Raw genomic sequence first — 27,941 nt, 5'->3', positions numbered from 1 at the left:
GCAGTCACAGCATATTGTAGGACAGTGTGGGCTGCTTTCAGAATAACTTGAGCAAATTATGCATTAGTTGGAATTTGTATGAAATTGATTGGATCATATTAAACAAATCTATAGTTGTCAACTTTTACAAACAGACACCATCAACATCATTAAAACACTTCTTCTTCATCATCTGTGTTCCTACTTCCACATCCTGGAAAATTATGCCTGAGAAAGCCAATGTGCATGAATTATTCACAAATAGGGCAGGACAAAGACCACGTTATTATGAAGTATTGTTGATAAATATTATCAATAATCAGCAGCAGAACTGATAATATCCTTATAACACACATCTCTAGCATGCAGCTGGTGCTGCGCTGTTTATTTGAGTATCATCAGGAAACACTAAAGCTGCCACTGGATTAACAACAACAAAGACATTATGTGTGCACTGTACTTTAGGATGAAGCAAACTAAATGATGTCAAAGTTTTGTTATGAATTTCTGTTATTGTGTAAAATGTGCAGCTTGAAAACGGACAGCTGGTTACATACATGGGAAGATATGTAGGAACATATACAGTAAATATTGGATTAAAATTCGAGTTGGAAAATAAACTTTATTGGGACATTGAGGCACACACACACACACACTCACTCACAAACACATGCACTCACACACAAACACAAACACCAACACTTAAAGCTGAATATGGACACACTTGTATGCTCCAACATTTGCACACAGACACGCATGAAATGGTATGGTTGCTTTTTTTCTCTCATGCATAAACTCACAAACAAAAATGTAAGTGTACAACCAACATAAACACATAAAAGTTAATATGAGAAATTGTCTTTACCCTCAAGTTGCTAAACAGGTGAACTCAGACTTTTTCAGTCAGTCAGGAGAAACTTGGGGTATAAAAGTACTTCTGAGTCGTGTCTGTGTACACCTGCGCACTTTTCTCATTATCGGTGGCTTTATCTCTCGTAGCTCTTGAATATAACCATATAACCACATTTAATTGGTGTACATTAAAGAGCAAATCCATCTCAAGTACGAGCCTAAATCTTGGCGTTGTTGGGAGAACTGGGGGGAAACTTTGAAAATGTGTTTTTCCTGATGCCAAGATGGGAGGAGGAGGGGGGAGGAAGAGCAGCGCTACAGCTGTCCCCATCTTGTTTTGTGCTTCTTCTTCTTTCCTTTCGTTCTTTTCCTTTTTTGTGGTTTTGTAAATGAGGTGTGAGAGAGGCATGAAGCTCTGTGAAGCCACTCTGTTGACATCAGCGAAAAAAAAAGAGAGAAAGAGAGAGAGAGAGAAAAGACCAAAAGACGAAGCGGCCTTAAAGAGCAACCGGGCTTCGGCAGCGGCAGCAGGAGCTACGGCAAGAGTGCAGGCTCAGCGCTGCAACAAAGAGGAGGGAGACTGGATGAGAGAGAGAGGGAGAAAGAGGGGGGTTGGAGGGGTGCTGGCGATGAGCCTCCTCTGATGTGTCTTTGTGCTCTGTGCCACCCAGCTTCTCTCATCCACTCATGGAAACACACACACACAGACCTGACACACACACACACACACAGACAGAAAAGAGAGTGATATAGAAATCAAGTGCAAGGGGAGAACAGAGGCGCACAGGAGATATGCAGACATACGCACACAAACATGTTAAATAAGCAATTATTCTATTAACTTTTGATGACCTACAAAAGTTGTTTTTACACTTGCTTTTCCTTTTCCCAAGTGGGAGGCGATGGCGTATGTGCAAAGAGAAGCGTGGTCTGTAAATAGAATAGAAAAAGTTAGTGTGTTATCATCTGTTGATGTGTTCAGACCTGAGCTGTTCTATAAAGTTTGGATTCTTGGTTTAACCAGATGTGCTGATAATAACAAAGACGTTTTTTTATGTTTATCAGCAGGGGATGTTATTTATTGTAATCCATGATAGTAATCTTTGATTTTAATGGTGGTGGTATACCACTGTGCTTTTGTTGTATGTATGCTGTTTGACTGTTACTAACATTAAGAGCTGTACATTAACTGTACAGGGCTTTATCTCCATAATTACAGCCAGTGCAGACAATAAATTCAGCAAAATCTTGACGTACTCTATTAATTTACAATCAGAAAAAGAAGAGTTATTAGAAACTACAAACTTAAAGTAAGATATGAAAAGCAGAAAGCTCACACTTGTTACCACCTTCTCATAATCTTCTATCCAAAAAAATGGAACAATTATTATCATCAGCTTTATTATGAAGACTGTCTCTTAGTCTTATAAAACTTTTTTGGCAGTTTGCTGTCTTTCTGTCTCTCCTCTCTGTCTTTTGTTGTGTGTTCTTTGGCATGACCGTGTTTCTGTATTTTGTCAAAACAGAAAGTAAGGTGATTATTTACATTCACTGAGCAATGTTCACTGTGCTGAAACAATAAGTTGATTCATCTACAAGTCAACGGAAAGAAACTTGACCGGCAACAATTCTACAGTCGAATAAATACTTCAAGAAAAAAATCCTACTGCTTCCAGTTTTTCTAGTGCGAAGATTAGCTGCTTCTCTGTTTTGTATCCTTAAAAATGAAATATCTTTGGTGAAGAACTTTTGGCTGTGTCAGTGATTTGAATCAGTTTTGGACTCTGACAAATGACTGACTGGTATTTCTAACAATTTTCTTACAAATAGAATAAGTTATGATTCGATTATTCAAAAAATAATTCACAGATTGATAATGAAAATAGTTATTAGTTGTGTTCTGAACTGTGGGATAATACAACTTATTATTCTTCTATTACTAATTACTAATGTTGCAACTGTTTAGGCCACATAAACTGTTCAAACCAGGTGATTGGTGGAGGCTTATAGATTTCTCTTTATCATTTTTTTGTCGCTGATGTCAGACAAATATTCTGCTACTTTGCTCTGTTCTTATACTCTATCAGCAAAACAGATGATCTACACGTGACTTTTGAGATCGTTCGCTGTGTACAGACTGATTGAAGGATTCCTGAAAGTTCTGAAATTTGTGGCCGAAGCCTCAGAAGCAGCCACTGAATGGGACTCTGAGCTGTTTTCTTTTTTCAGCTGTTACCATTGCAGTGATTTTCTCTCTATCTGCTTGTCAGGACGATGAGTGCTACGAGCAGTCTGCAGACGTTCGCTCTCAGCTCCGCTTCTTTGAGCAGCTGGAGAGAATCGAGAAGCAGAAGAAGGACGAGCAGGAGAGAGAGATCCTGTTGAAAGCCGCTAAAGTAAGTTATTGTCACCTCACTGTCCTGCTATGTGTGTGTGTGAGAGAGAGAGAGAGAGAGAGTTGTTATGTCCCCATGCAACAGTGTGTGCTTGTGTACCGGTGTGTGTATGTGTGTGCATGTTGCTCCTGCGCAGGCCCTGACAGATGAATTAGAGTGTGACACCAGTGGATGAAGTGACCTCCCTGTGTCCTCCCAGGCTCCTGGCCCCAGGGCTCCTCTGTCCTGGCTCTTCCTCCCCGGACACAGTGAGGAGGGGGGACCCCATACACTACACAGCCCCCCATGCACCATGCACCCGCCATACACACTCACCCGGCCCCACGTACAACCTGCAAAACATCCCTCTATCACAAGCCTTGACAGCTCAGGTGAAACAGAGCATCCGTTTTAAAAAGAGTACAGATTTCTCAGAGTGTCAGAGAAGCCAGCATGTGATTTTGATCCATCTATATATACAGTTTTTACATAATATTGTTCTAAACATCTAGTATGAAGTAGGCTATTGCCAGGAACACTGCATTTTTCCAGCACCAGTAACAGAGATTTGTTTAGAATAAACTGCATTAGTCATTATGAACACAGAAAGCTGCTTTGTTTAAACTTTATGAATTTTAAATACTAAGGAAAAGGGCTTACAATATTGCGACATGGCTTGATGTGCAGGCCGTCTTTAAAAACAAATATACCACAGCAGTAACTCTTTAGTACCATTGCAAAAGATGTTGCAAAAGTATGTTTAAAATTGCAGATGTTGTAAATTAAGGTGCAAATCATGAAAAATTGTCATTTAATCAACAGATGCATTATTTGCACAAGTTTTGTTAAAGTTGGGTGGATGTGGGGAAGAGACAAGATTTGTTTAGTTTGGCAGTGCAGAGTTTACTTCATCTTAACTGTCATTTCAAACAGTCAGAACTACACACATTGCTTTTTACTGTATCTTAAATGATGGTGAAGGTTATTTTCTGGACTTGCAGGAAATAAGAAAAATGTAATTGCCAGTCATCATTTCAACAGTTAACCAGCTGCTAACACCCACTGCCAAGTCAGAGAATTATTTCAAACATCTGGAATAGAGCAAGGTCCATATCTAATATTAATCTACAGTCCTCAAAAATCATGGTCATCAGGCTTTTGCTGTTCATTGTTAGTTACGCTCTCAACTGATTGTATTAATTATTGAGTCTAATAGTTCTCAAGTGTAAGTAGAGGGTGTAGTGTATACATTTTTTTAACATCTTTTTGTTCAAGGACATAAGCCCTTAAATACAAAAAAAATACAATAAATTCTTGCAGTGTAGGCTTTTCTTTTACTTAGTTGATAGATTGATCATTGTTGCATGAAACTCATAATAACTTGGCATCGTAAAACATACAGCATAGAAAGAGAATACCTGCACAAGCTTTACAAGATAGTATTTAAACTACTTATTTCAAATTAGGGACCTTGCATTTTTACTTGTTCACTATTTTGATTTGAGCCCTGTGTATGTAGAGACATTTGTGATTTGTGTATCAGTAAAACGAGGTCTTCAAATTTGAAAAGATCACCACAGACCAAAAAAAAAAGAGAGAGAGAGCGAGAGAATCTTTTGTAAATGAAAATGCCCCACGGTGCAACATTAGCAGAAAGCCAGGTTAATTTCATTAATTTTAAATGGAGCCAATGTCCCACAGTAAAGATTCTCATTGCAGCACACCTCACCGTCTTAATTGCATTATTACGCTCCAGTCCTGCCATGCAGGATATTAGAAAATCCTCTAGTTGATGAACACTGGCCACCAGACCTCATGACCCGTCTGTTGTTTCATATAGGAGAAACCAGATAGCCTCGCTCCTGGTTGTGAAAAAGAAAGACATTGCCTCAGCAGGAAACTACACTATAAAGTGTGTTGTTAAAAAGGGAGTAGTACAGCTTTTAGATCCTCTATGTCAGTTGTTCTACATGGCTGAACAGTGTAATCTCTTTTTTTTTTTTTTTACTGTGCAGAACTCTCTTTATTAACAGGATTAGTGGAGAACTTTTGCAAATTTAGCCAAGTTCTTGTAGGAAGGGCTTACCCCGAGGCTATTTGGATTGCATGAGCCTCGTTGAGGATAGTTTGATTTCACCTCGGAGCCATGTCTGTGGCTTTTTGGCTCTCGTTGCCATGGTGTCTCAGTTTAAGGAGAAGTTTGGAAGATGTTTGCCTCTTGATTGTAAAATTTCTTACACCAACACAGTGCCTATGCTATACATGCTAGTAATGTTTCTACAATTTAACTGTGTGAGCTGAATCTTTTCCTGACTGTTGTACATGATTGTACAGACACATGTATATTTATCTATGTATTTTAGTCTTTAAAAAGTTACCGAAGATGTTACCTTGGATGTAACATGGTCCATTTTCTTGTTGCTCTCAGTGTAAGACTTCATTTTTCTTACTTCCATTGCCAACTGTCCAGACCTTAAGTATCATGTTTCAGCATTCAGCCTTTAAAAAAGGTTCAAAAAGGCAAAGGAGGCCTTTTTATTTGCTCTCTCCTTTTTAGACCAATGTTCAACCACCATACAGGGAGAAATCCATCCCTGAATACATCATAAGCCTCAAAACTCCATAATGTTTTGCAGCCAGAAGACATATTGCATAAGTGGCTCATCTGATTTTTGCTTGAATGATAACACTACTGCTCTCATATAAAAACTGATGTAAAACTAAGCTAGAGATCGATGATTGGCTATTTCATGGTTATTCATTTCGTTCACTTTTAGTAATTTGTAAAGCAAATGAGAAAAATCATATTTATAAATATATGTGTGATTACTGCAAGAGGAATAACAAGTTTCACCCAGTGGACTCAATATTCAGAAGAATATATTGACAGAATATTCAATATCAAGTTGACTTTCCTCTTTCCACATACAACCCACAGCTAAATGAAACAAGTACAACCCTCTGGTGGTTTTCCTAAGTCATTCTGGGCTATGTAAGAAAACCACCCAGCTAAGAAAAAGTAGACAAAACTGGTGGAGGTAAAAAAAAAAAAAAGAAAGAAAGAAAGAAAGAAAGAAAATAAAACTACAGCACATCATCACAAAACAACTCCCGAAATACTGTCGGCATCACAGACTGATCATATACTGTTGAACACTGTACAACGTAATGAGTTTTTCTTTATTATTTAAGTACAGTACAGTCCATCCAAACCCAATAAAGCTTGTCAGCGTCTACCACCCAGTCATCTTCTCCCCTGCTCCTCTCTGTTCTCTGCTGTAAGTGGGAAAACCAGGGCAGCTGACAGAGGAGATGTAAAGCATGCCAGTGGCACCGCTGCCCTTTGTAAACAGTCCATCTGTACCAACCCCTCCCACTCCTCCGTCCTGCCGCCACCCACCTCCCTGCCTGCCTCTCTCCTGCTCGAGCGCCCGCTAATTTGACCTCTTGAATAAGAAACCCACAAAAATAATCCTCTCCACCCCCGTCTTCTCTCCTCCTCCCTTCACAACAATCCCTCCCCCCCTCTACGCCGTCCATTTAAAATATGACTCAAGTCTTGAGGGATGCTCTTGCCGACCGGAGGGCAAACACATTAGTCTTAGTTGAGATACCGACCAGTACGTGAACCGCCTGATATACTTAAAGCCAATTAGCGGGAAGGCTACGAAGAGCAGCTCTTGGTGCATGAAACAGAGAGGATGAGGAGAGGAAGGAGAGAAAGGGAGGAATGGGGGTCCTGCTTTGAAGGGAGGCCCAGCGCCCTGATCTGATTGATTTGGTATTGGAAGTAGAAAAAAAATGTATGAAACTAAAATAGATTTTTAACTGTGTGACGCATAGAGTGTGTTGAAAAATGACCTCGAGGGACATTTTATTGTATAATGCTTTCACAAATTCTTCACATAGGCCTCCGCGAGAAACCTTCAGTGAATAAAAGGGAACGATAACGATGTTAGAGGGTTTTCGTGGACATGACCTAATTTTAATCCAGTCAAAATATAACGACACAGATTAAGTCCAAATTCACAGTGTGCACAAGCATAATCTGCCCGTCTCGCCTGCAGTGGTCAGCCGTACATGTACATTTGGCTGTGTGGTGAAGGATTCCCAGGGACAAGTACATCCACCCAGATCTTGGCTGCTGATTAAAATAGAAGTGCTGTGTTGTTAACGCCAGGGACATGGACACACACAGCAATGGATAGCCACACTGGCTCACAGTGACACAGACACACACTCAGCCGCTGCCACTGATACTCACCAACATCTTTTGCCCTGTGTGTGTGTGTGTGTGTGTGTGTGTGTGTGTGTGTGTGTGTGTGTGCGTGTGTGTGCTGGCTCGTGCAGAATTTTTAATAACCTCTTTTGATTAGAATCCCCCTCCAGCGGCTTATTTAGGGCTGGATTTGGAGCGGGTTTAAAGGCCACTGCCCCCCGGGGGGCGCTCCATTGCACTTCTCTGAATTCAAATACGATGTCCTTGACACCTCTGTATCCTGTTCCCATTTTGCACTATTTTTGCTGCAGCAGCAACAGATGAGTAGCAAGGGGGTGGTGGTGGAGGGGGGTGGGCTCCTTAAACCAGCTGTTAACCTGTGTTTCCCCCTCCCCTTTACTCCACAGAGTCGCTCCAGGCAAGAGGACCCAGAGCAAGCTCGACTGAAACAGAAAGCTAAGGAGGTAAGCTGCTGCGGAGATCATTACCCTTGACATTTCCCCGACTCCAGCGTATTAATTTTTCATGCCTCACTACATATGTAATGCCATTTAAAGTCGGACTTAAAAAAGTTTGAAGAATTATTCGTGTCGATTGATGCCCATGTGTGGAAAATGATTTTTTGCACACCAAAGAGACTCTGCATTTCCTCCACCCCCTTCATTTTACTTTCTTCATCTATTGCAGCCTCTTCATCTTACACCAGTTTGAATTTTGACAAACTGCTGTTCATTTAGCTCTTCCTTGTTTTTTTTTGGCTCATCAGGGTAAGGGTATACAGACGGTGACAGTAGTGGCCTTTGTAGGTTTATTCAACATTCATTTTCTGGTCTCAGTCACTTTTATATCTCATCTTAGATGCACATTTGTGTGAATTTTGTTGTACTATACAAGTGTAATCTCTCAACTTACTTATTACAGCAACACATTTTCCTTTTATTCCTCTTTGTAAATTAGTCCAGTTGCAGAAATACACGCTGTTCAGTCACAGCATAAAACTATATGGTGAATGATGGTTTCAGATCTATCAATCCAACCAATCCATGCTCCACATTAACTTTTACTACTACAGAGTAAAAAGAGTTATTTCCTTTTCCAAGTAACAGGCCAAGTCACAACATGAAGCATTGCAAAGTGGGAGGTGTTTCAACTGGTGTAGTGCTTTTGGTGGTGCGGTGCTATATCCTCCTTATTTCAAGTGCAGGTCTTTGTATATAATGAAATTCCCAGTGGATCTCAGAAAGTAGACCACTCTTCCTTTAGTGGTTGGTTAATGTTGTTTACGCAAGTGAAATAGTTCTCTCACAGCGGAAGTTTGCATTTGTTTTTTTCTTTGTTTACTCCAGAATAACTTCACGGGGTGCTTTTAGTCCTTGGCTCGCTAACAAGGATCAAGAGGATTGTGTGGAGCTACCATGGAGTAGTCTGTATAGGCAGGAGGATAAAACAAGCACCATTCACCTGTTGTTGTTGTTGTTGTTGATGTAGAACTTAAGGGACAGATGTGGTTTCTTCTGAGTCACCTGCTATTTTAGAAAAAAGCCTTTTATTCATCCAGGTAAAGTTTACTGAGCACGTCTGCACTTTTCTCACCAACACTCTAATTTATCCTCACACAGTTCTACAGTTTTCCATCCGACAGCTCCCCAGTGAAACCGCTGTCTTTTAATGTTGGCCACTCAGCCATTTATATTTAGGAGTAACTGTAAATGCCTTCCTCAGGGGCAGTTCAGTATTGTTGTTTGGCCAAACTATTCAGTTTTTAGGATTTCCTTAATCGTCTGTGGTGTTGAACTTGTGACCTTCAAGTGACAAGTCGACTTCTCTTACCTCTGGCTACTGGCAGCGTTCTGTCTTTTCTCTGCATCTCTCCTGGACATTTCTTTCTAGCAACAGTGAGCCCTGCTGCAGTTTAAAACATTCACACTAGATCTCAGCTTACCCATAAGCCCCACATATGCAAATGAAGCAGCGTAATAGGCAGCGCGATAGGTTTGCCCCAGGGTCCATGTGATCAAAGTGGATCTCCTCCCTGTTAAGTGGCAGTCCGCTCGTCATCTGGATACGGCCAGATTAGCTCCTCGTGAGGAGACGTAGCGTGCATGTACGCACATTTTCATTTTCATCTGGAATTTTAAGAAGGTGGTTTGGAAATTGTTACTTTATGTAATGCTTTCTCTCCCGCTAGATAGAGATAAGGAAGACTCCCAGCCCCCTAACTGCACCCCTCCACCCTCCCACACACAACACCCCTCTTCCACCCTCCCTCACCTCTTTCTTTTTTTGCTTAATGGCCGTCGTTTCTCAGCCCCCGTGCCTCTCCAGTTTTCATCACCTGACTGGCTCAAGGGGACAGAGCTGGCTGTTTGTGTCACTGCAGAGTCTGTCGGCAGCTCACACATCTGCGCAAATTTCATCAGGATAATGAGCCCGAGCTACTCTTCCAGGCGACGGGCAGAGGAGCCAGCTTCTCTTTAAACCCCTCTCCCTGATCATGCATGCACACACACACACACACACACACATGCACATGCACAAAACAACCACCTCCACCACCACTAAACAATCACCATTTTGGAGAGATGGAATTACAGTGCCTTATATACTTGAACCAAGTGTCGGCATGTAAATTGAACTGGCGCATATTTTGTTTTTAAAAAGGCGGGTGCAGTGTGTTGTGAAACTACCTGCGTCTAGTGGGAAGGCCGATGATCAGGAATTAACCCATGACTGGCAAATGAATGGTATGAGCGGTCGAGCTCAGGGTGAATGTCAAGTCAAAGCAATTTCATTTATGTAGTCCAAGATCAAATATTTACCTCAAAGGGCTTTGCAGTCTGTACAACATGCAGCACTGACACTCTCAAACCCTTGATTTAGAAGAACTACACAAAAAGGGGAGAAACCTCAGTGGAGCAACAGAGGTGGAATCCCACCTCCAAGGTGTATCCACGATCACACCCAGGTTTTAGTAGGTGAAAGTGTTTTTGGTCTGAGAAGGTGATATCACTTATCGCTTGGTCACATAGTAGGTGCTTGAATGGCTACAGTTAAATCACTAGCATTGCTCAGAGGCTCTGTTCTAGCCTGATGGCATAACAGTATTATTAGTGCTCACCTTTTCACAATCCATAAAGATTAATATGATGACAGTTAACAGCATCTCTTAATCTAAAATCTTTTGTTTGGTGAAACCCTTAGTCAGAATGAGATTGGGATCCACAGCCTTTTTAATTTTTAATGTCACCCTCTGACCTTTCCTTCAGTGCAGACACTGTATGCTGTAAAAGAATTCAGACTTAGCTATTAGCAGTTTACGTTAGCAGTGTACCCATAGGTGTACAGACGAACGTTCACTGGATACCACAGGATGCCGATTTATAAATGTTCATTTGCAGTGGACATCAGAGGTAGTGGTATCATCGGCAAGTGTAAGTCACACTCTAAAAATGTGTATGTCTTGTCTGTGTTCAGATATGACTGAGTTATAACAAGAAGTGCAGTTTTTGATGCAGTTTGTATCAGTAAGGTGATAAGTGTTATCACAAAATCTTCCATGTGCTGCGTGTCTTAGCCACTGCTCCGACTGCTAAACCTGTTGATAATCAGGCCAAATCAGTAGCAAGCCTACAATAATCAACGTGCTGTTGTCCCTTACCCCCGTGGGAAAACGCACCTTACAGTTTTGACACTTCTGTTCTAGTGACACCACAAGGCCAAAACTTTCACTTGTATATGTGAAATATCAAAATCAGATTGGCAGATAACTGCAACATTTATCAAACACATTCATGCTCCCTAGTGGATGAACCCTTTCCATTCTGGACAATCCATAAGCTTTCTGCTTGTGCCACCCTCAGGCCAAAATGTTAACTTTGGTCACAAACTATCTTACAATCTAACAAACAGATTTCCATCAAGTTTACAGAGCAGATTTGTGCTTCCAAGATGATAAAATCATTAAAATCATTTTAAATGATTCCACAGTTTCCTCTGGACCTGATCTCAGGACAAACTTAACTACAAGAACACCAAGAACACCAAAATCACCAGTACAGTCATCTATTCAGTAGTTTAGTATTTTCGGGTGTAATGAATATTGTATGCTCTTGGTGTTCCTAGCAGGGCTTTTAGCAGAATTTAAGCTGTGTATATTTATGTTGCCATGCCTCTAATTGTGTATCTTTATTTGCACCAGCAACCTAACCCATAAGATAGTCGCTGGCAGAGGTTTTGCGTGTGAGAGGCAGAACAGTCTAGCGCCTCTTTTTCCTCCATTCACTACCATTTGGCCGAAAGGTCAGATGGGCTATTTCAGAAATGCCCCCAGTGAAAATCAATGGGCAAATCGTGGAGCTCAGTTCCTGTTTGTTGTTGTTGTTAGTGGTGGGTCTGTGTGTTCTGTCTGTTCCATCACTGAGGCAGGAGGCCAGGCAATGCCTGATCATTGAGAGTGAGAGAATGAGAGAAGGAATGAGGGAACGAGACAGAGAGACAGTGACAAAGAGACGGAGAGGAAAGGAGACTTTGGGGGAGGGAGGGGGGAGGGGGGGGGGGGGGGGGGGGGGGGGGGGGTAGAGAGAGATAGAGAGGGAGTTAAGGCCAGTGGAGATACATCACGATGTCAGACACACAGACACACTGCAGCCACAGATTCATCATCGCAGCTGCGTCTGCAGGCACAACTGGACGTAGGAAACGAGTGAGAGAGGACAGGAGAAGAGGGGTGAGGGAAGAAGGGAAAGACAAATTGGTTACTACAGCTGGCCAAAATCTGGCGAAAAGCTTCAGTTAGGGTCGGCTCAGCCTCAGAAGCAAACCATTTTATGCCAACGCTAATATTTCCAGTGTACGGCACAGTTTATGTGAGTTGGTTAATCATATATTATGGCTTCAGCACCATGCGGTCATAGTCCCTGCTATGGCGCAAAATAGAAAGAAATCAGTTTGACGTCACAAATATTGTGTACAAATATTGAGTATGTGCATCTGTTTCTATATCTGCTTCTTTCATTTGGGTTCACACACTTAAAAGAATGTGGCCATGTGTGGCCCAGACCACTACCAAATGTGATCTGAATGATCAGATCTCAATGATCGGATCACCTGAGATGCGTGTTAAATGCCAGATCTGAACAGGGCCTTAGTAACCAACTGGCTTGTTGTGATGGGCAGTGTCGCTGTTTGTGTAATTTTCTCCCTCCACCCCGTATATATTACCTGACTTTTTAAAAAAACATTTTATTATAATTAATTTTAATCCACATTTATTTATAGAATATACACCATACAAAAATTCCCAGGAAAACAGCTTTCCAGATGAGATCTAAATTCATTCTTGACCTTATAAATAGCTCACACCACATGGTCTGCTTTGAAGATCACTATGTGATTGAAAAATGATGTGATTGAAACCTGCAGAACAGCTACCAGCTGGAAAAGGTCATAAGATTTGTGTTGTTTTCTAAATAGATTTCTAAGTATCAGTGTTATGAATGTTTAGTGACCCAAAAGGGGCAGTTGTCCATCTTGGAATAATTACTATAAATTACCACGGCAATTTATCGTTTCTGAAACGTGTATTTTAGAGTTACTGATTAGGAGGAAGTTAAAAAGTGATTGTTTCAATATACCATTCTGAAGTTGTACCAGTGTTTTTCGGTCTTTGGGACAGCTAGGACATTAGCTAATGTTGCTACCAACCCTGACATGCCATCAACCACCGTTTTTAAAATTACTCTAATCTACAGGAAATGTGGAGTGGAGTGGAGGGAGAGATAAAGACTGACACCAAAGGTCCCTGGCCGGGCGTGAACCGAAGTTCATGGTCAGTGCCTTAAACCCCAAACCACCAGGGGGCCTCTTTTAGGTCTCTTTGAAACAGCTTGACATTAACCTTAATTTAACGCCAAGATGTTTGAGGCCACAGTTCCCCAGTGTAATTTGTAGAAATCTAAATGCATTATTGGAAAACTATTAATGCAAAGACAGATCATAGAGCCTTTGTGCTGTCAGAATAAAAGCAACTGAAGAGACAAGAAGAATTGAGAACACTTTGAGAAGCTTTTGGCTGATTCCCAAAATACTGGAGAAGATAAGACAGGACTACAGATGAACAGAGAGGGGAAGTAACACCACAGGAAGTGACCAAGTACCAAAACTGAACATGTATGCACATTTTCAGCATTTGATTCACATTCTTTTATTCTGTGTCAACAGCACACATCTGTGGTGTGAGTAAGTGTAACAGGGTGTTGCTCGAGAGCAACATGGAGCTTAGTCAAGCTTCCCTGGATAAATAAAGGTTAGAAAATGGTTAACACAGTCTGTCTCCCACTGATAGCCCAATCACTGCCAGACCTTTAGATGATGTGGGAGGGAGTACCTGCTCCTTTCCTCTCCTCTCCTCTCTATTCTTTTTCCATTCTTCCACATTACCATGCCCTTCCAGCAACACTCCACTTCTTGCTTAGAGTGATTCCAGAAGACTTGTGTGAAACCGAGAGCTGTCCAATGGGATTCTCAAAGCTTTTTGTTAGAATAATTTTCCTCAAATATTTTTCTACTTCAGGCGTTGAGAGATTTTTTTTTTTTGCCCATTTTGACGCAGCAGCATTACTTGAAATGTCATGAACCTCTACCGAATTAATTCTGCTCAAACTCAACTTTGAACTTTTCATGGCTCCAATTAAAAGCCTGCAGTTATACATCCTTCCTCGCTATACGAACATATATGTTAGATTCTATGAGTGGAATTAGATTAATATTCATGTGACATATGCACAACCACAGTCAAATTTAGCATATTAGGCCTCATTGCTGACATGATACAGAATTGTTCACATTAATGTACATGATATTTAAAACACAACCCTTTGCTTAACTAACCTTAATGCACACATACATGTTCCTTGATTGGCCTGGCATCCTCCACAAATGACCAGGTCATGGAGAGGCTGGAATCCACCCACACTGTAAGCCCAGTTAGCCAGAGCCTCGCACTTCTCCAGAGAGGAGAGGCTCTTGTGTGTCAGAGGACAATATAGCAGCCCCTTAGTTTTTATTAGGCCAGTTATATCTGCGAGTTCATAGGCTCTCATCCTCTGGCCCTCCACAAACTGCTCTTCTCAAAGAGGAACTCTCCCCCGTAAGGCAGGCCCCAGGGCAAAAGCCTGCTACCCTCCTCCACAGTCTCTCCCTTTACTGTGCTGACTTTCAAAGAGAATTCCTGCTGTTTTTTGTGTCCCACTTCATAGTTGTTATATTCTTGTCTTCTGGCCTCACAGATACACAATACCTTATATGAATAGAGAAGCAGAATTTATGTTCAGCTCGCAGGATTGTGAGTAGAAGAACATGATGCTCGTGTTTTACTCACTGAGGTTTTTTTTTTTTTTTTTTTTTTTTTTTTTTTACAAATTAGTTTGTGTATTAGTTGAGCAGGTGTTCTTTTATTTAATATCATTTCAACTGAATCTCAGTGTTTTTTGAAAGATCATACAAGAAGTTGATGTGAATAATTTAATTATCACTTGAGAAAGGTCTGTTTTGTAGGTACTCAAGATATGCGGGCTACTAAACAGTACACTGTAACCCTATTTTTATTTGTTGCTTTGTTGTCGGTAGTCTCAACTTCAGAATTTTTCATCACCTCAAGACATATTAAAAGAAAAAAAAAATAGAAGCAGGCTTTAAAAGTACCTTTGGTGTTCCTGTGTGTTTTCGAATATTACAAAGTGCTGTAATGAGAAGGAAAACAACAAAAAAAGGAGATTTTTTTGCCTCAGAGGGAGATAGCGACTCGTCTCCTCGCTGTACAAGCCTGTAGGTTCACTTTTCTCTTTGTGCGCCGGAGCACTCCTTGGGACTCGAGCGACAGGGGAATTGGGCATGCTGAGCTACGCTGGTGGCGAGGTGCCAGCCTCCTGTGCCTGGGATATAAGTGAGAGGGAGGCAGGAGGCAGGACGCGTTTCAATTAGGCAACAAACACCACGCACACAGAGGATAGCGGAGGAGAAAAAACACCTCACCCTCACCAACTAACTTCTCCCTCCTGACCTCTCCCAAAAACACACTTCCCTGAACCGCTCTGCCCCATCTTTTCTCTTATTTCTCATTTAAAGTCTGAGGTGTCATTTTTGTGGAATTCATATGGGGAAGGACAGTAGAGGGGGTCTTTGTGAGGTGATGCTAAGTGTGCCAGCTCGGCCTGCATGTTTCCATTAGATTGTCATGTTGGCTAATTAGAGAGCGGCAGCATGATTCACCTTGTTAATTAGGAGGACTTGCACACCATGTGCCTGGGGGCGGTGTGGGGAAGAGGAGCCCAGCCTCAGAGCCCGCTAGTCGCCTGCTGCCTATGAAGATTCCCCTTCTCATCTACCTTCCTTTCACTCCTTTTTTTTTTGATTTGGAAATGAATAAATCATTGAGATCGTCCTCTCTCGGAGTGTGAATATCTGAGTTCTCATCTTTTCCTGGATGCAAATTAGGCGTGATCAATAGAAGGTGACGAGCGGCGAATCTAAATGTTAAAAAAAAAAAAAAAGAGACAGAGACAGGGAGAGAGAAGACTGCTAGACGAAGCACAGCGACACAGAATGAGACAAAGCGAGAGAACATTTAAAGTAGGAAATTTTCCCTTAGATAAGCAGTATTTTTAATGATCACCACTCTCCCCCCGTCGCTCCGGTGTGACACTGTCAGAATCTGCTTAACACTGATTTCTGGCTCCTTCATTAAACACTGCTCCTTGGCAAAATGTGTAGCGCAAATGTTTTTATTTATAAAAATAATACTTTCTCTGAAGGAGAGACATTGAGTCTTTTAGACACGTTCACTTTACCCACATATTTCACACAGTCTCTCTCTACACGGTTTAATCCTGCAAATAAGTTGCAGATGAAGAGGAACCATAGGGTCATGATAGTGACGCTCACATAATGACCTTAGCTTCAGGGACGGCTGAGGGCTCTGAATAATTGGTCCTTGGCCCTGAAAACACTTCTGACATACTCAGCTTCAGAGGAAATGGAAGACTGAGCCAAGACTATTAGCTCATGCATGTATTTTGAATTCATCTCCATAGGTAAAAATAATATAATCACAAACAGATTTGCTAAAATATTCAAGGAGATTTATGTGTTGAAAAAGTTCATGAATCAGATTTTTTTTATGTGTGTGTCGCTTTAGTACATTTTTTATATATTGACTTATTATCTGTCATCCATCAAGATGATTGGTATTGGTACAGTAATGCACAAATTGTTCTTAATTTGTGCATTATTGTTTTGAATGATGCAAATGGCCTGTATATACTGGTACATGTGGACTGAGACATACTGGATGACATGTGGAGAGTCTGTACATATGACTCTGTACATTGTATTTTCAAGCCTGACGCACAATACAGTGCAAATACAATACAAACTTTATGCCAAAAAGGGCAATTTGACATGTCAGCTTCCAGTACAGCACTGAACATCATGCACACATTACATGTATATTTTAATATCTAAATTCAATATTCAATATTTTATCTTGAGGAACCTTGACATATGTAATTATTGATTTCAGGCGATGAAGTCATACATGTTTCCATCCAGTTTTTATTTTTACACAAAGACTTGCTTACATTAGCAGGTCGAGGCTGAGCTCGTCTCTTTGTGGTGTCTGAGTGCAGATGGAGAAGTGAAACCTGATTGGTTACTGCAAATGGCCCTTCTCCCTGCAGCAAACTAACTGCCAGGCACTTCACATGAAGAAAGGCCTCAAGATGCAGCTCACAGATGTTCACATAATGTCGGCCATGTGGGTGTCAGGTGAATGAGATCCATGGATAACAGACATGCATAAAACACATACGTAAAATGTCAACACACACTCATGTTAAGTAGTGGGAAACGTACACAAAGGAACGCGCAGTGTTATGGAAATCTGCCACAGAAAATGGTTTTTGGAATACTAAATAATAAGTTGTAGTTCATGTTTGATTGAGAAAAATATCGTCCCTTTCATCTGACAAATTCCACTGGGCCTTATACATGACACAAAGATTTGAATGTCAATGCTAACATGACAATGCTTAGCAGGTATGATGTTTACCATGGTCACCATCTTTGTCAAATTCTTAATGTTAGTGTATTAACGTTAATTAATTAGGACTAAACACAAAGCACAGCTGAGGCTGTCATTAGCTTTGCAGGTATTTGTTTGTGAAAGTATTGGACAGATTGAAATTCTGACCTGATGATGAATCTAGAGGAAAAGTCAGAGGATCACCACAGTCATAATGATTTATCCCATGAGTATCACGATTGTCTTTTTCCTGGAAATCCATCCAAGTGGCAAACTAACGGACAAAAAACAGGCCAACATTGCCGCTCTTAGAGTCATGCTGCTAGCTCGGCTAAATATGATTACGTTATTTTATAATTATTATATCTTAAGAAAGAATTGTTGAAATGTGACTTGCATTTTTGAATCTATGTTTACGCTGGCACTCTGAGTGCAACTCCAAATGTATGACTGTGTGGACCAACAAGCCAACAGACATGTCAGTGTGACACCCAGTGTAGCATCATCAGAACAGCCTCTTTATGCATCATGTGGTTTTTGATAATAGAAGGTGTTGTTGTGGTGTTGTGGTTACATAGATAGATAGATAGACTTTATTAATCCCTGAGGGGATATTAGTTTGTCATAGCAGCACATACATAACACACAGAAAAATACAATTATAAAAAGACAGATTAAGAACACAAATGAAGTTCAGTGCACAGTACATGATCATTGTCTTACTCAGTCCCACTAAGCCACCAAGATGCCCCAAGCCTAACATAATTTACAGTAGATAACTGAAATCATTGTGACTCCCGCCTGACATTGAAGCTGGCTTATGTGGAGCTGGTCGGATATTGATGTCCTGTGATACCAGAACTGTCTGTCCTGCTCCTGGACGGACAGTTATTAGGTTTCTGTTTGTTTATACAATATGAGTGACATCCTTCAGGCTTTTCTCATACACTGCTGATACAGAATACCAATATTACTGGTGTTAATTTACTGCTTTGCTAATGTGGACAAACAAAATAAAGGCACATTTTAAAGAGACTGTGTTGTTGCCAAGAACAAAAGACTTTTTGAGGAGTTTTTGGTCACTATATTTACATACTGTTACACTGCAGTATTTTCTATCAAAGCATTTTGATGTATATGATGTATATCAACTCATTTGTCAAAACGGCATCACACAATAAGTCTAAGTATTATAAAAAGCACAATGTTCAGTGCAGCAGTCTCTTGAAAAGGCTCCCCTCAGCATTTGTGGAGCTCAGCCTATAGGCCAGCAGAGCAAAGGTTAGGGCCATGATAAAAGATTTGATTTCCACTGGAGCCACCTACCCTTGTTTAAAATGTATCCGCTCTCTTTGGGGGAAATAAAAGGCATTCACCGATGTGGCATATGTTATGTCTATATACCGAGAGGCTCCCTGCTGTGTCTTGTTGGACCAGAGCTGACTAGGGGGAGGGTAAGAGACAGATCAACTCAAAACCCATGGTCTGGCTTTTATGCCGTGGTCTTTGCAGGGCAGAGAGCCCTTTAGCTTCCTTCACAGCCCCGTAGCTGCTTGTGACGTCAAGCAGAGCGTGTTCTGCTCTACCAAGGACATCTGTCTGTAAGCGTCTGGGGGGCCACGAGCAGCCCCTCAGGCCAGGAGGAGGGTGGGCGGGGGGGGGGGAGAAAAGCCTTTGTTAAAAACAGCAGAGATGGAGAACGGCAGGTTGGCCATCATGGCTCCTGCAGCTCATCCTCCTCTTCACTCCAAGCGTATCAGCCCGCTCTAAGGTTCTTGCTGAATTTTGGACATTTTTGCATCATGAGCGAACATACTACTCTTTCTTCTGTGTTGAGAAAAAGGACTGTTATTTCTTATTTAGGTCTTGATGGACATTTTTATCCACCTATTAAGGGTACAGAGCTTCAAGTTATACTTTTAAATAATTCAAGATGTGGGAAACAGGTGACTACAAAAAGAACAATAGCAAGACAGCCAAATGGGTCTGATTATTTTCACTTCATGCTCTCTCTTAAATTTGTTTGTAATAATGTGCATAACAGTCAGACTTCAGAAAACTGAAACGTGCACAGATCACTGATTTGTTCTAACCTGTTCTCACAGATTAGGGAAAACCTCAGTCTGAGAAAAGGATATATTTTGAAATGATAGTAATGAGAGCATTCATAAAGTAACATCATAGAACTTTCATTATACTAAGACCCACCTTACAGTTTGTTAACACCAGCTTTACTGACTCATTTTTTTTTTCTGTCATAAAACTTTGGGTGATGTCAATGTAGTGTTAACTGATATGTACTTAGCAGGGCACTCAGCATCTGTTAGAGAGCTTTGTGCAACTGCAACAAGTGTTTCCCCAGAAATGTTCTTATTTGTGTTTCCACACATGTCTCATTTCACAACATCGGCCATAATATAATCACCTAACACTGTGCTTTTTGCATCAAGATTAAAACATTTTTCTAACAAAGCTGCAGATTGATTCTGTGGGTATCTTGAAAATGTTCTACATCTCCTGACCTTTGCTAATAATTTGACTTAACAAGTCCCAGTCCACTGCTTCAAAAGGGCATACAGGCAGACTGGAAGCACTGGTATTTATGTGAGTCTGGAACCGCAGATATTTATGTGGTACAATTGATCGGATCTGGCAAATGTATGCATCCTCCCAGCTGGCTATTCTTCCAGGCTGGGATTAATCTCTGAAGTGACCTTTGCCGTTTTTGGAGATGATTGTACCTATGGCTTACAGTTGTTGACAGGGTAGTCTGGAAAGTAGACACAGAGTCTTGTACCTGTAGGTCACAGGTTTGATTTCCATATCTATCTCAATGAGATCCAGTATATCTCAAAGAGGTGTCCTGGTGACAGATACTGCAAATTCCTGGTTGAAGGTTTTGAAGGTAACACGTATCCACATTCCTTCATAGCACTGTACACCTCTGTGTGTCGAGATGAATGTACTCAATGCAAATGTTTGCTTTAAACTGTAGTTGAAACAACTTCTAAAGGAAAACAAATCCATTGAAGCCCGGCCCAGCTCTGGCTCGTATCAGTTGGCAGTCATCAAAGGAAGGTAGACTCGGCATTGTGGCTCCAGATTGAAATCAGAAATCAGTCTCCCAGTGTCATGGCGGCCTCTCTACTGACAGGAAACGCAGACTGGAGGGTTGCAGATGGTAAAATGAAGTCTTCATTTATCATACAGTCATAAATCTGAAAATACAGGCAGTTGCTGTGGGCGCTGGGAGCCCATGCCTGGTGCCAACTGCCAGGCAGAGATCATCCTGGTGCCATCAGTGAGATAGCAGACCTCTCTCTCTTCTCTCTCTCTCTCTCTCTCTCTCTCTCTCTCTCTCTCTCTCTCTCTCTCAGTTTTTAATTCAATTCAGTATGCTTTATTGGCATGAATGTCAAGTGAACAATATTGCCAAAGCGTCAAGGATAATACAATTCAATAATGAGATGAGAAAAAAATATTTAATTCATTAAGTAAAATAGAATAAATAAATAGATAAAAAGAACAAGAAAATGGCAAAAAACAATAAACATGTTTTGCGCGTGTGTGTGCATGTGTTTCATATGTATAATAGGCTATGTCAAGATAATTATTTGTCAAATTCAGTGATGTTTTTTTTAATTATGTCCCTCAGCTTGCAACATGCAGTCTCGTATCGTGCAGCTATGTTTTCTGCATGTCTCTCTCCTAACAGAATCTGTTGCTTTTCACTGTCATCCAGTTCTGTGGAGTTCAGGATTATCAAATAAAATTTCTTTAAGTATTCCACTCTGATATTATTGCATTTGTCACATTTTAAGAGCAAGTGCAGTGGCCTCAGACTCTTTTCTCTGTTGGTATCCATCCCTTTTTAATGGTTAAACTGTAGTCCCTGAGTCCGTGTTTGGTCAGGACCTGTCTCTGCTTTGTATCTCTGACAATAAAGAGATACTCTGCTAATTTATATTCATGGTTTAGGGCCAGATAGCAATGAACTTTATTTTTTTGTTTTCATTTCATTTGAGGCATTTTTTGTTAATTTAATAATTTGGTTTACTCTGATAAGTGGTTGAAAAGCAGTGCTGGTCTGAGGTTGAACAGTTGTGGATGTTGTTTGATCATTTAGTCTCAGGACCAGCTGATATAAGGGGCTGCAGTTGTGCAGTCACTGCCAGAACAAAGTTACCTGAGGCACTGATGTGATCATAATATAGGGTGTAACCTAGATTAGTGTTTGAATTGATATTTGCTTTCCTGATCATCTGGGCTTCTTCTGGAAGATCATGATGATTTTCTGGCAGTACTACTCCAGGAGATCTAGGTACTGCTGTAGTTCTTGTTGTGTGGGTGACAGCAACACTAGATCATCCATCATAGAGCAGGAATTTAATTTAATTTATTGTTAAGGGTTAAGCCAGGGGTTCCAGATTGCTCCAACACTACTGCAAGGTCATTAATGTGGATGTCATTAAATAGAGTTGGAGTTAAGCTGTTGCCCTGAAATGACACCTCTCCCTTGGGTCAAGAGATCTGTAGTTTGTTGCCAGTTTGTTTTTACTCCACACTTACTACTGACACACACTGACTTTTATAATGCCATAAAGTTTACCCCCTACACAGATTTGGAAAAATTGTAGAATCATAGTCCTTCTTACCAAATTGAAGCAAAAGCCTTTTTAAAATCAATAAAACGTGAAAATCGTACCCTTGTTTTTTTTGTTGTATGTGATGATTAATTAGGTTGTGTACAGTGTAAATGTGGTTAGTAGTGTAGTGATTTAGTAAAAAGACAGTTTGTCTTTTTACCCAGCATCCAGGCGTTGACGATACTGCAAAAGATCTTTGCCAGACTGCTGCTCATCCAGAGGCCTCAATAGTTGTGTCTAGTTGTGGGTCTAATTTATCTCCACTCTTTATATATTGGGGATAAACTCCCTCCTCCAGATCTCAGGAAAACAACCTGACTTAAGAACGAGACTGAGCAACTGAGGCAGGGCCTGTCACATCTCAGGACTGCTGTGTTTCAGCATTTCTGTCCTGATGCCGTCAGGTCCACATGCTTTGCCAGGTTTGCCTTTTTTTTATGCTGTTTTCAAATTCATTGAAATTAGGTTCTGATTATTTTTGATTGTGGATTCAAGGATTGTCAGTTTTTCTTGAATTTGTTTCCCTTCATAATTGAGATTGTAAGAGTGTCTTTTTTATCTCCCAGAACTGACTTTGATCGATGGACTCCTCAGTTCCTCTTAGTTTTTGATATTCCCTTATTATCTGTTTCTGTCCTCTCAGTGTTTCAGCATCACTTTGTCTCAGGCCTGTGTTTTGCGACTGACCATGTTTTAGGTTTTCTCTGTCATTTCTACAGTCTGTTGTACCACTCTTTATTTTTCAGTCTCTAATAAGATGCAGAGCTGTTCTTACTAAGACCTGCCTTACTGGCTGATTTATGATTGTATAGAATTTATTTTTGTAACAGCCATGTTTAATTGGTTTAGTGGAAACTGTCGAGACTGTATTAATTAGACCAATGATTTTAGGTGAAGTGTTTGCATGTTTAAATCTGACTTCACCACCAGGAGTCCATTTATTTTGATTATTTATTTTATGTAATTTACAGGCCTCAGGTTCTGCTGCTGTCTTATGCACAGTTGGTTTTAAATATCCATTTATCAAGCAGTGATCTGATAGTGGGGTCTGTGGTCTAACAGTGAATGCACTAATGAGGGAGGGGTCCATGTCACTGACAGCACAGTCAACTACACTAGTCCCAAGAGCTCAACAATATGTGAACCTCCCCAGAGCCGTCTTTCATCCTGCCACTAAGCAGATACAGACCTATGGAACAACACAGATGCACTAATTCTTTCCTGATTTTGTTCAGAATGTGATCTTGATTGTGTCTGTGAACAGTGTTGGAGGTGAGGTCTAGAGAGGACTGTCCAAAGATGTGGCTGTTGCCAGCAGGTTACACTGTGTCAGGCTCACATCCAGTTCTGGCCTTTAAGTCTCTACCGTGAAGTATGTGTTTCTGTTTGAGGGATGGTAATAATATCTCTCTGTAATTTGAGGGACAGTGGGTGTCTGTGTCGTCTCCACATCATGTTTCTAATAATGTGATAGTATCTTGACTTTTAATGCTAGGGATGATAATGCTGGGTCTGTGCTCTTCGGGCAGAAAGCCCATGGCAGCATGTTCAAATTTGAATTCAGTTCAATAAAGATTCAATACAGTGCAGAATACAATCAGGTGCTAAGGAGCAGCTTCAACTCTCCGATGTCTGGGTCACTACCTGTACACAGGTCGGCTGCATCCCAGCTATGTCAGGCTTTTGCATAGTATGCTGTACCCAGCTGTGTTCTCTCAAGGACTGGTACTAATGCCTGTCCTATTTATAGTGGGTGGGGCTCTGGACTGGACTGGACTGCTATCCATGGCTGGGCTGTGGTGGTCTTGCGGTGGGTTGTGGGACTGGAGGCTGTCCATTGACCGTTGTCTTTCTCAGGTCCTCGGCAAATATCCAGACGTGGTCTCGGCCCAGATGGACGTGGTCATACAGGTGCTCATATGTTAGAATGGGGTGATGAGCAATGTTAGCCTTGTGTAATGCTGCACAATCTCAGGTGTTTATATTGTGGATCACAGGGGAAGTCTGTGGCAGCAGTAGCCTTAGGAAACTCCATTGTGCTGTCTAAGCCTGCTTTGATGATGACCTCTGTCACCCTCTCTCCCTTGTGGCACAGGGCATTTGTTCCAGTTTGGATGATGCTGTCTTCAGGGGCCACCCAGATGGTCATCATAGAGGATTTGGAGAGCTTTTTCAGTGTGATGACACCCGGACTTCCCCACTCTGTGATGAGAGAGTTTGACATTGGAGTCAATGAGTAATTCCAGTTTGAGGGTGCTGGTGAAGGAGTGGTCCCTGTTCCTGTGTGGCTGGCTTTACTCTGGGTGGGCATGGGTCTTAGTGAAAGGCTGGAGGAGTAGTGTTGTCCTGTGGAGGACTTGGTCATCTGGCCTGTGATGCAGTCTGGCTGCTGGGGCCAGCCTGTTAGCCCGTGCCTCTAGTCTGACTTTGAAGGTGCTGTTCTCTTGCTTCTTCCATCTTAAGCATCTTTTCCTCCAGATTGACAAGAAGTGTGTTTCTCTATCTGCTCCATCTCCATCTACTGTCTGAGAGTTTCATTTGTTCTATGAATCTCATTCATATTTTCCCTCAGGTGTCCAACAGCAGTATTGGTTTCTTCTTTAAAAGTTTCATTTCATGTTTCAGCTGCTGAACTGTGTCAAACTCCTGACAGTTTGTTTCCTTTGAGTTTTATTACCTCCGCTTCTAGGAGGGAGAGTCACTCCTGCTCTGATGCTCATGTCCTGGGTGTGTGAAGGCTGTTGAAGCAGGCTGGTGGAGGGGTGCTGGAGGCTGTGTGGTCATGGGAGGTTGGAGCAGTAATGCTGGACAGTTGAATCTGATGGTAACAGTAACCCTGGAAGCTGAAGGCTGGGTGTTTGAGTCTGATGGAGCTGTAGGCTTTAGCTGTTGCTAAAGGCACAGAGGCCTTTTTCCCACCAGCGTGTTTTCAGTCTGCTGAGGCCTCTTTCAAACTCTTCCAGTTTTGTCTTATTCCCTTGAACCACCGCTGTGCCTGTGCTGTGAGGACTGATCCTGAATGTTGGTACAGTATCTGTATGTAGTGGATGCCAATCATTTTAAGGTCATTATGTTGCTCACAGAAAGTGGAATGCCAAACTTTTGGGTGAAGAAGAGCAGGTCTGTTGTTACTCCTCCGTCACCTTGCCTTTTAAAGCATGTTGTGAGTGTCTCAGGGTGGTCTCTGAACAGCTTGCTTCTGTATTTCTTCCTCCCTGCTTCACTGGTCATGTCCTCTGGGTAGTGGATCACCAGACTATCTAGACTCCATCCTTCTGGTTGTAGTTTTTTTCGGTCCATTTTTCCTATTGAGAGAAATTACTGCTGTTTTTATACACAGAGCTAAACTTTTTAACTGTGTCTTTTTTTTTGTATGGATGTACAGTAACTTACCTACAATAACTTTTTCTGGACTTAAAAATGTTCCTACCCTTCAGGAATGTTCATCCTTCTTATTCATGTTTCTTTCCTATTCTTATCATTGTTGTAGCTTGTTTAGTAGTTTTCACTCTCTCTCTCTCTCTCTCTCTCTCTCTCTGTCTCTATCCCTCTCTCAGACCAGGAGAGAATTGTGTGTTGTTTGTGCGGAGGCCTAATAAGGTTAGCATTGATAAGATTAATGCTACATTTGCCATGTGGACAGCGGCAATAATCATCTCCACCTCTGTGTGCCTCATCCAGTCATGATCCACACTTTGTGACTGCATTTGCTTAGTGTTAAGAGCCTGACTCCCAACTCACCACTCTCTGACTTCACTTCACAGACTTGGCTGTGTCATTGCTTTTAGTTAGTATTTGTTTTAACTACAGAATCTCCATTTTCACCACTATCCATTAAAAAAAGAATAAGTAAATGCAGTTTAGATATTCAGCTGGTTGGTACTACTGCTATTATTTCCCCTACTTTGTATTGTCAGCGTGTTTGAATCTTTCAACAGTTCCGCCGTGCTAAATGTGAAGTGGCAACACCCTAAAGGGCATGCCTTGCCAGCGGGGTTTTTGGAAAAAATCAGAGCCAACTGCATGCACATTTTAGATCAGGCTTTGTACACCAAAGCAACCTTTTACAGAGCGCCATCTGAAAGTAACATGAAATTTTCCCCTGATCAGACAACATACATGCCTCACACAAACACCAACGACCAGCGAGCACATGCTGAGAGATAACATAAAAGAACATGAAAGACATAAAAGCGCACATTGATTGTCCCTGTTCACTTCAACCGAGGCCTCACTCCCCCAGCGGGCAGGCACACAGGCAAGCTGGTGGGTAGGCATTCCCTGTGCTGTGGCCAAGATTGATAGGCACGTGTGTGTGTGTACTGTGTTTGCATGTTGGAGTGTTGACACCCTCTGTGCCATGGCCCCAGGCTCTCACACATCCACCCAATAGAAAGGGCAGCTCCAAGCAACGCTGGGTTCCCCCTCAGCCCTGCAGCAAGACATGACATTACCTTGGGCAGTGCCTCCCCACAACCTCCCCCGTATACATCAGAAACTGCAAAAATCACAATGAGACCATGTGACACACACATACACACACACGTACACACACACAATCTTTGACAGGAGCTCTGTTAATGGCTGACAGCCGGCCTCCATTTTGTTGGGTTCAGGAGAGCTTATACAATACATGGATGGTGAAACAGAAGAACAAAGAGGAAAATCTTTCTCCTTTACTCTCCTATATTTAATTTTTTACATTGCTCCCACTCTTGTCTCATTGTTCACTCATTCTCACCAAGTCTTGCAGGGAGTTTAAGTGTGACAGTTTGGTTTGCTCCTAAAATAGTAGTAAACTGTATGGTCTCAAATTCAAATCTTGGGTTTCTTGCTTCACCTGTGTGGCTATAAATAACTTTTATGGTCACTCCAGTCCAAACAGATGGATGTGATACACAACACCACATGTAGTGCAGTGGGTTGTTTTCTAATCTTTGTGTTCTTGTGTCTTCACCAGATGCAACAGCAGGAACTGGCTCAGATGAGGCAGCGAGATGCCAACCTTACAGCACTAGCTGCCATTGGACCCCGCAAAAAACGCAAGGTGGATTCACCAGGGGCCACACCATCAGGGACCGAGGTAAGAACTCACTTAATACCTATATTATTAGTTTTTTTTCCTTGCAGCTGCCAGTGCTGAATTTATATCTACTCTTGACAACACTAGCCTCACCAATAGCTGATATAAATCTTTCAAACAAAAACGTCTATTTATTTCAGTTACACTGTGTTTGTCTAGCAAACATAAAAGTAAAATATTTTTTAGCATTCCTGACAAGCAGAGCTTGTGATGATGATATATTGGCAGTATTGTAATCCAAAGTAAATGTTTTTTTCAGCCATGTTCTTGCATTATATCTTTTCTTTGTGTAGGCAGCTTTCAGTGGTAATTTTTCTGGTTCTGTAATCCCCGACTGTGGTGAGTTCAGACATGGAGGGTTGCTAGATGGTATGCAAGAAATGACTCAATGCAAGACAGAATAAGAAAGAGAAATGCATAACTGCAGGTAAGGCAGTGTTTTCCAATACCAGCTGCTGGTTACAGAGTTGGAACTCCTCTTAAACGATCCACTTTAAGAGAAGTTTTTGTTTTAATGAGGGAGATTTTCCTGATCCACAGAATGGTCCAAAATTGACATGTGTCTGTCGGTCCAGGTTTATAGAAGTCAAAAACTTGATAGTTGGAAGAGTTTTCTGACATTGTTAGCATACATACAGTGACTGACTTTGCTTCTAGGACAGTTAATCAATAACCCACAGTCGGCCGTGCCGTTGCTGTTCGACACTAG

General features: G+C 41.4%; 1 protein-coding gene across 3 annotated transcripts in view; it reads left to right on the top strand.

Annotated features, from left to right (window-relative positions):
- The window catches only part of LOC121183479 (transcription initiation factor TFIID subunit 4-like), a 92,169-nt gene that overhangs the window by 40,328 nt on the left and 23,900 nt on the right, over positions 1-27,941 (top strand). For all 3 annotated transcript variants that reach the window (XM_041040583.1, XM_041040575.1, XM_041040592.1), the window contains exons 11-13: positions 3,102-3,227; positions 7,833-7,889; positions 27,110-27,232. In XM_041040583.1, the coding sequence (XP_040896517.1) occupies positions 3,102-3,227; positions 7,833-7,889; positions 27,110-27,232 (306 nt within the window). The remainder of the gene's footprint in view (positions 1-3,101; positions 3,228-7,832; positions 7,890-27,109; positions 27,233-27,941) is intronic.

The sequence above is a fragment of the Toxotes jaculatrix genome, chromosome 1 (genome assembly GCF_017976425.1).
Source record: "Toxotes jaculatrix isolate fToxJac2 chromosome 1, fToxJac2.pri, whole genome shotgun sequence".
In the NCBI taxonomy this organism is placed as follows: Eukaryota; Metazoa; Chordata; class Actinopteri; family Toxotidae; genus Toxotes; species Toxotes jaculatrix.
This window is presented reverse-complemented; position numbering and strand designations above follow the sequence as displayed.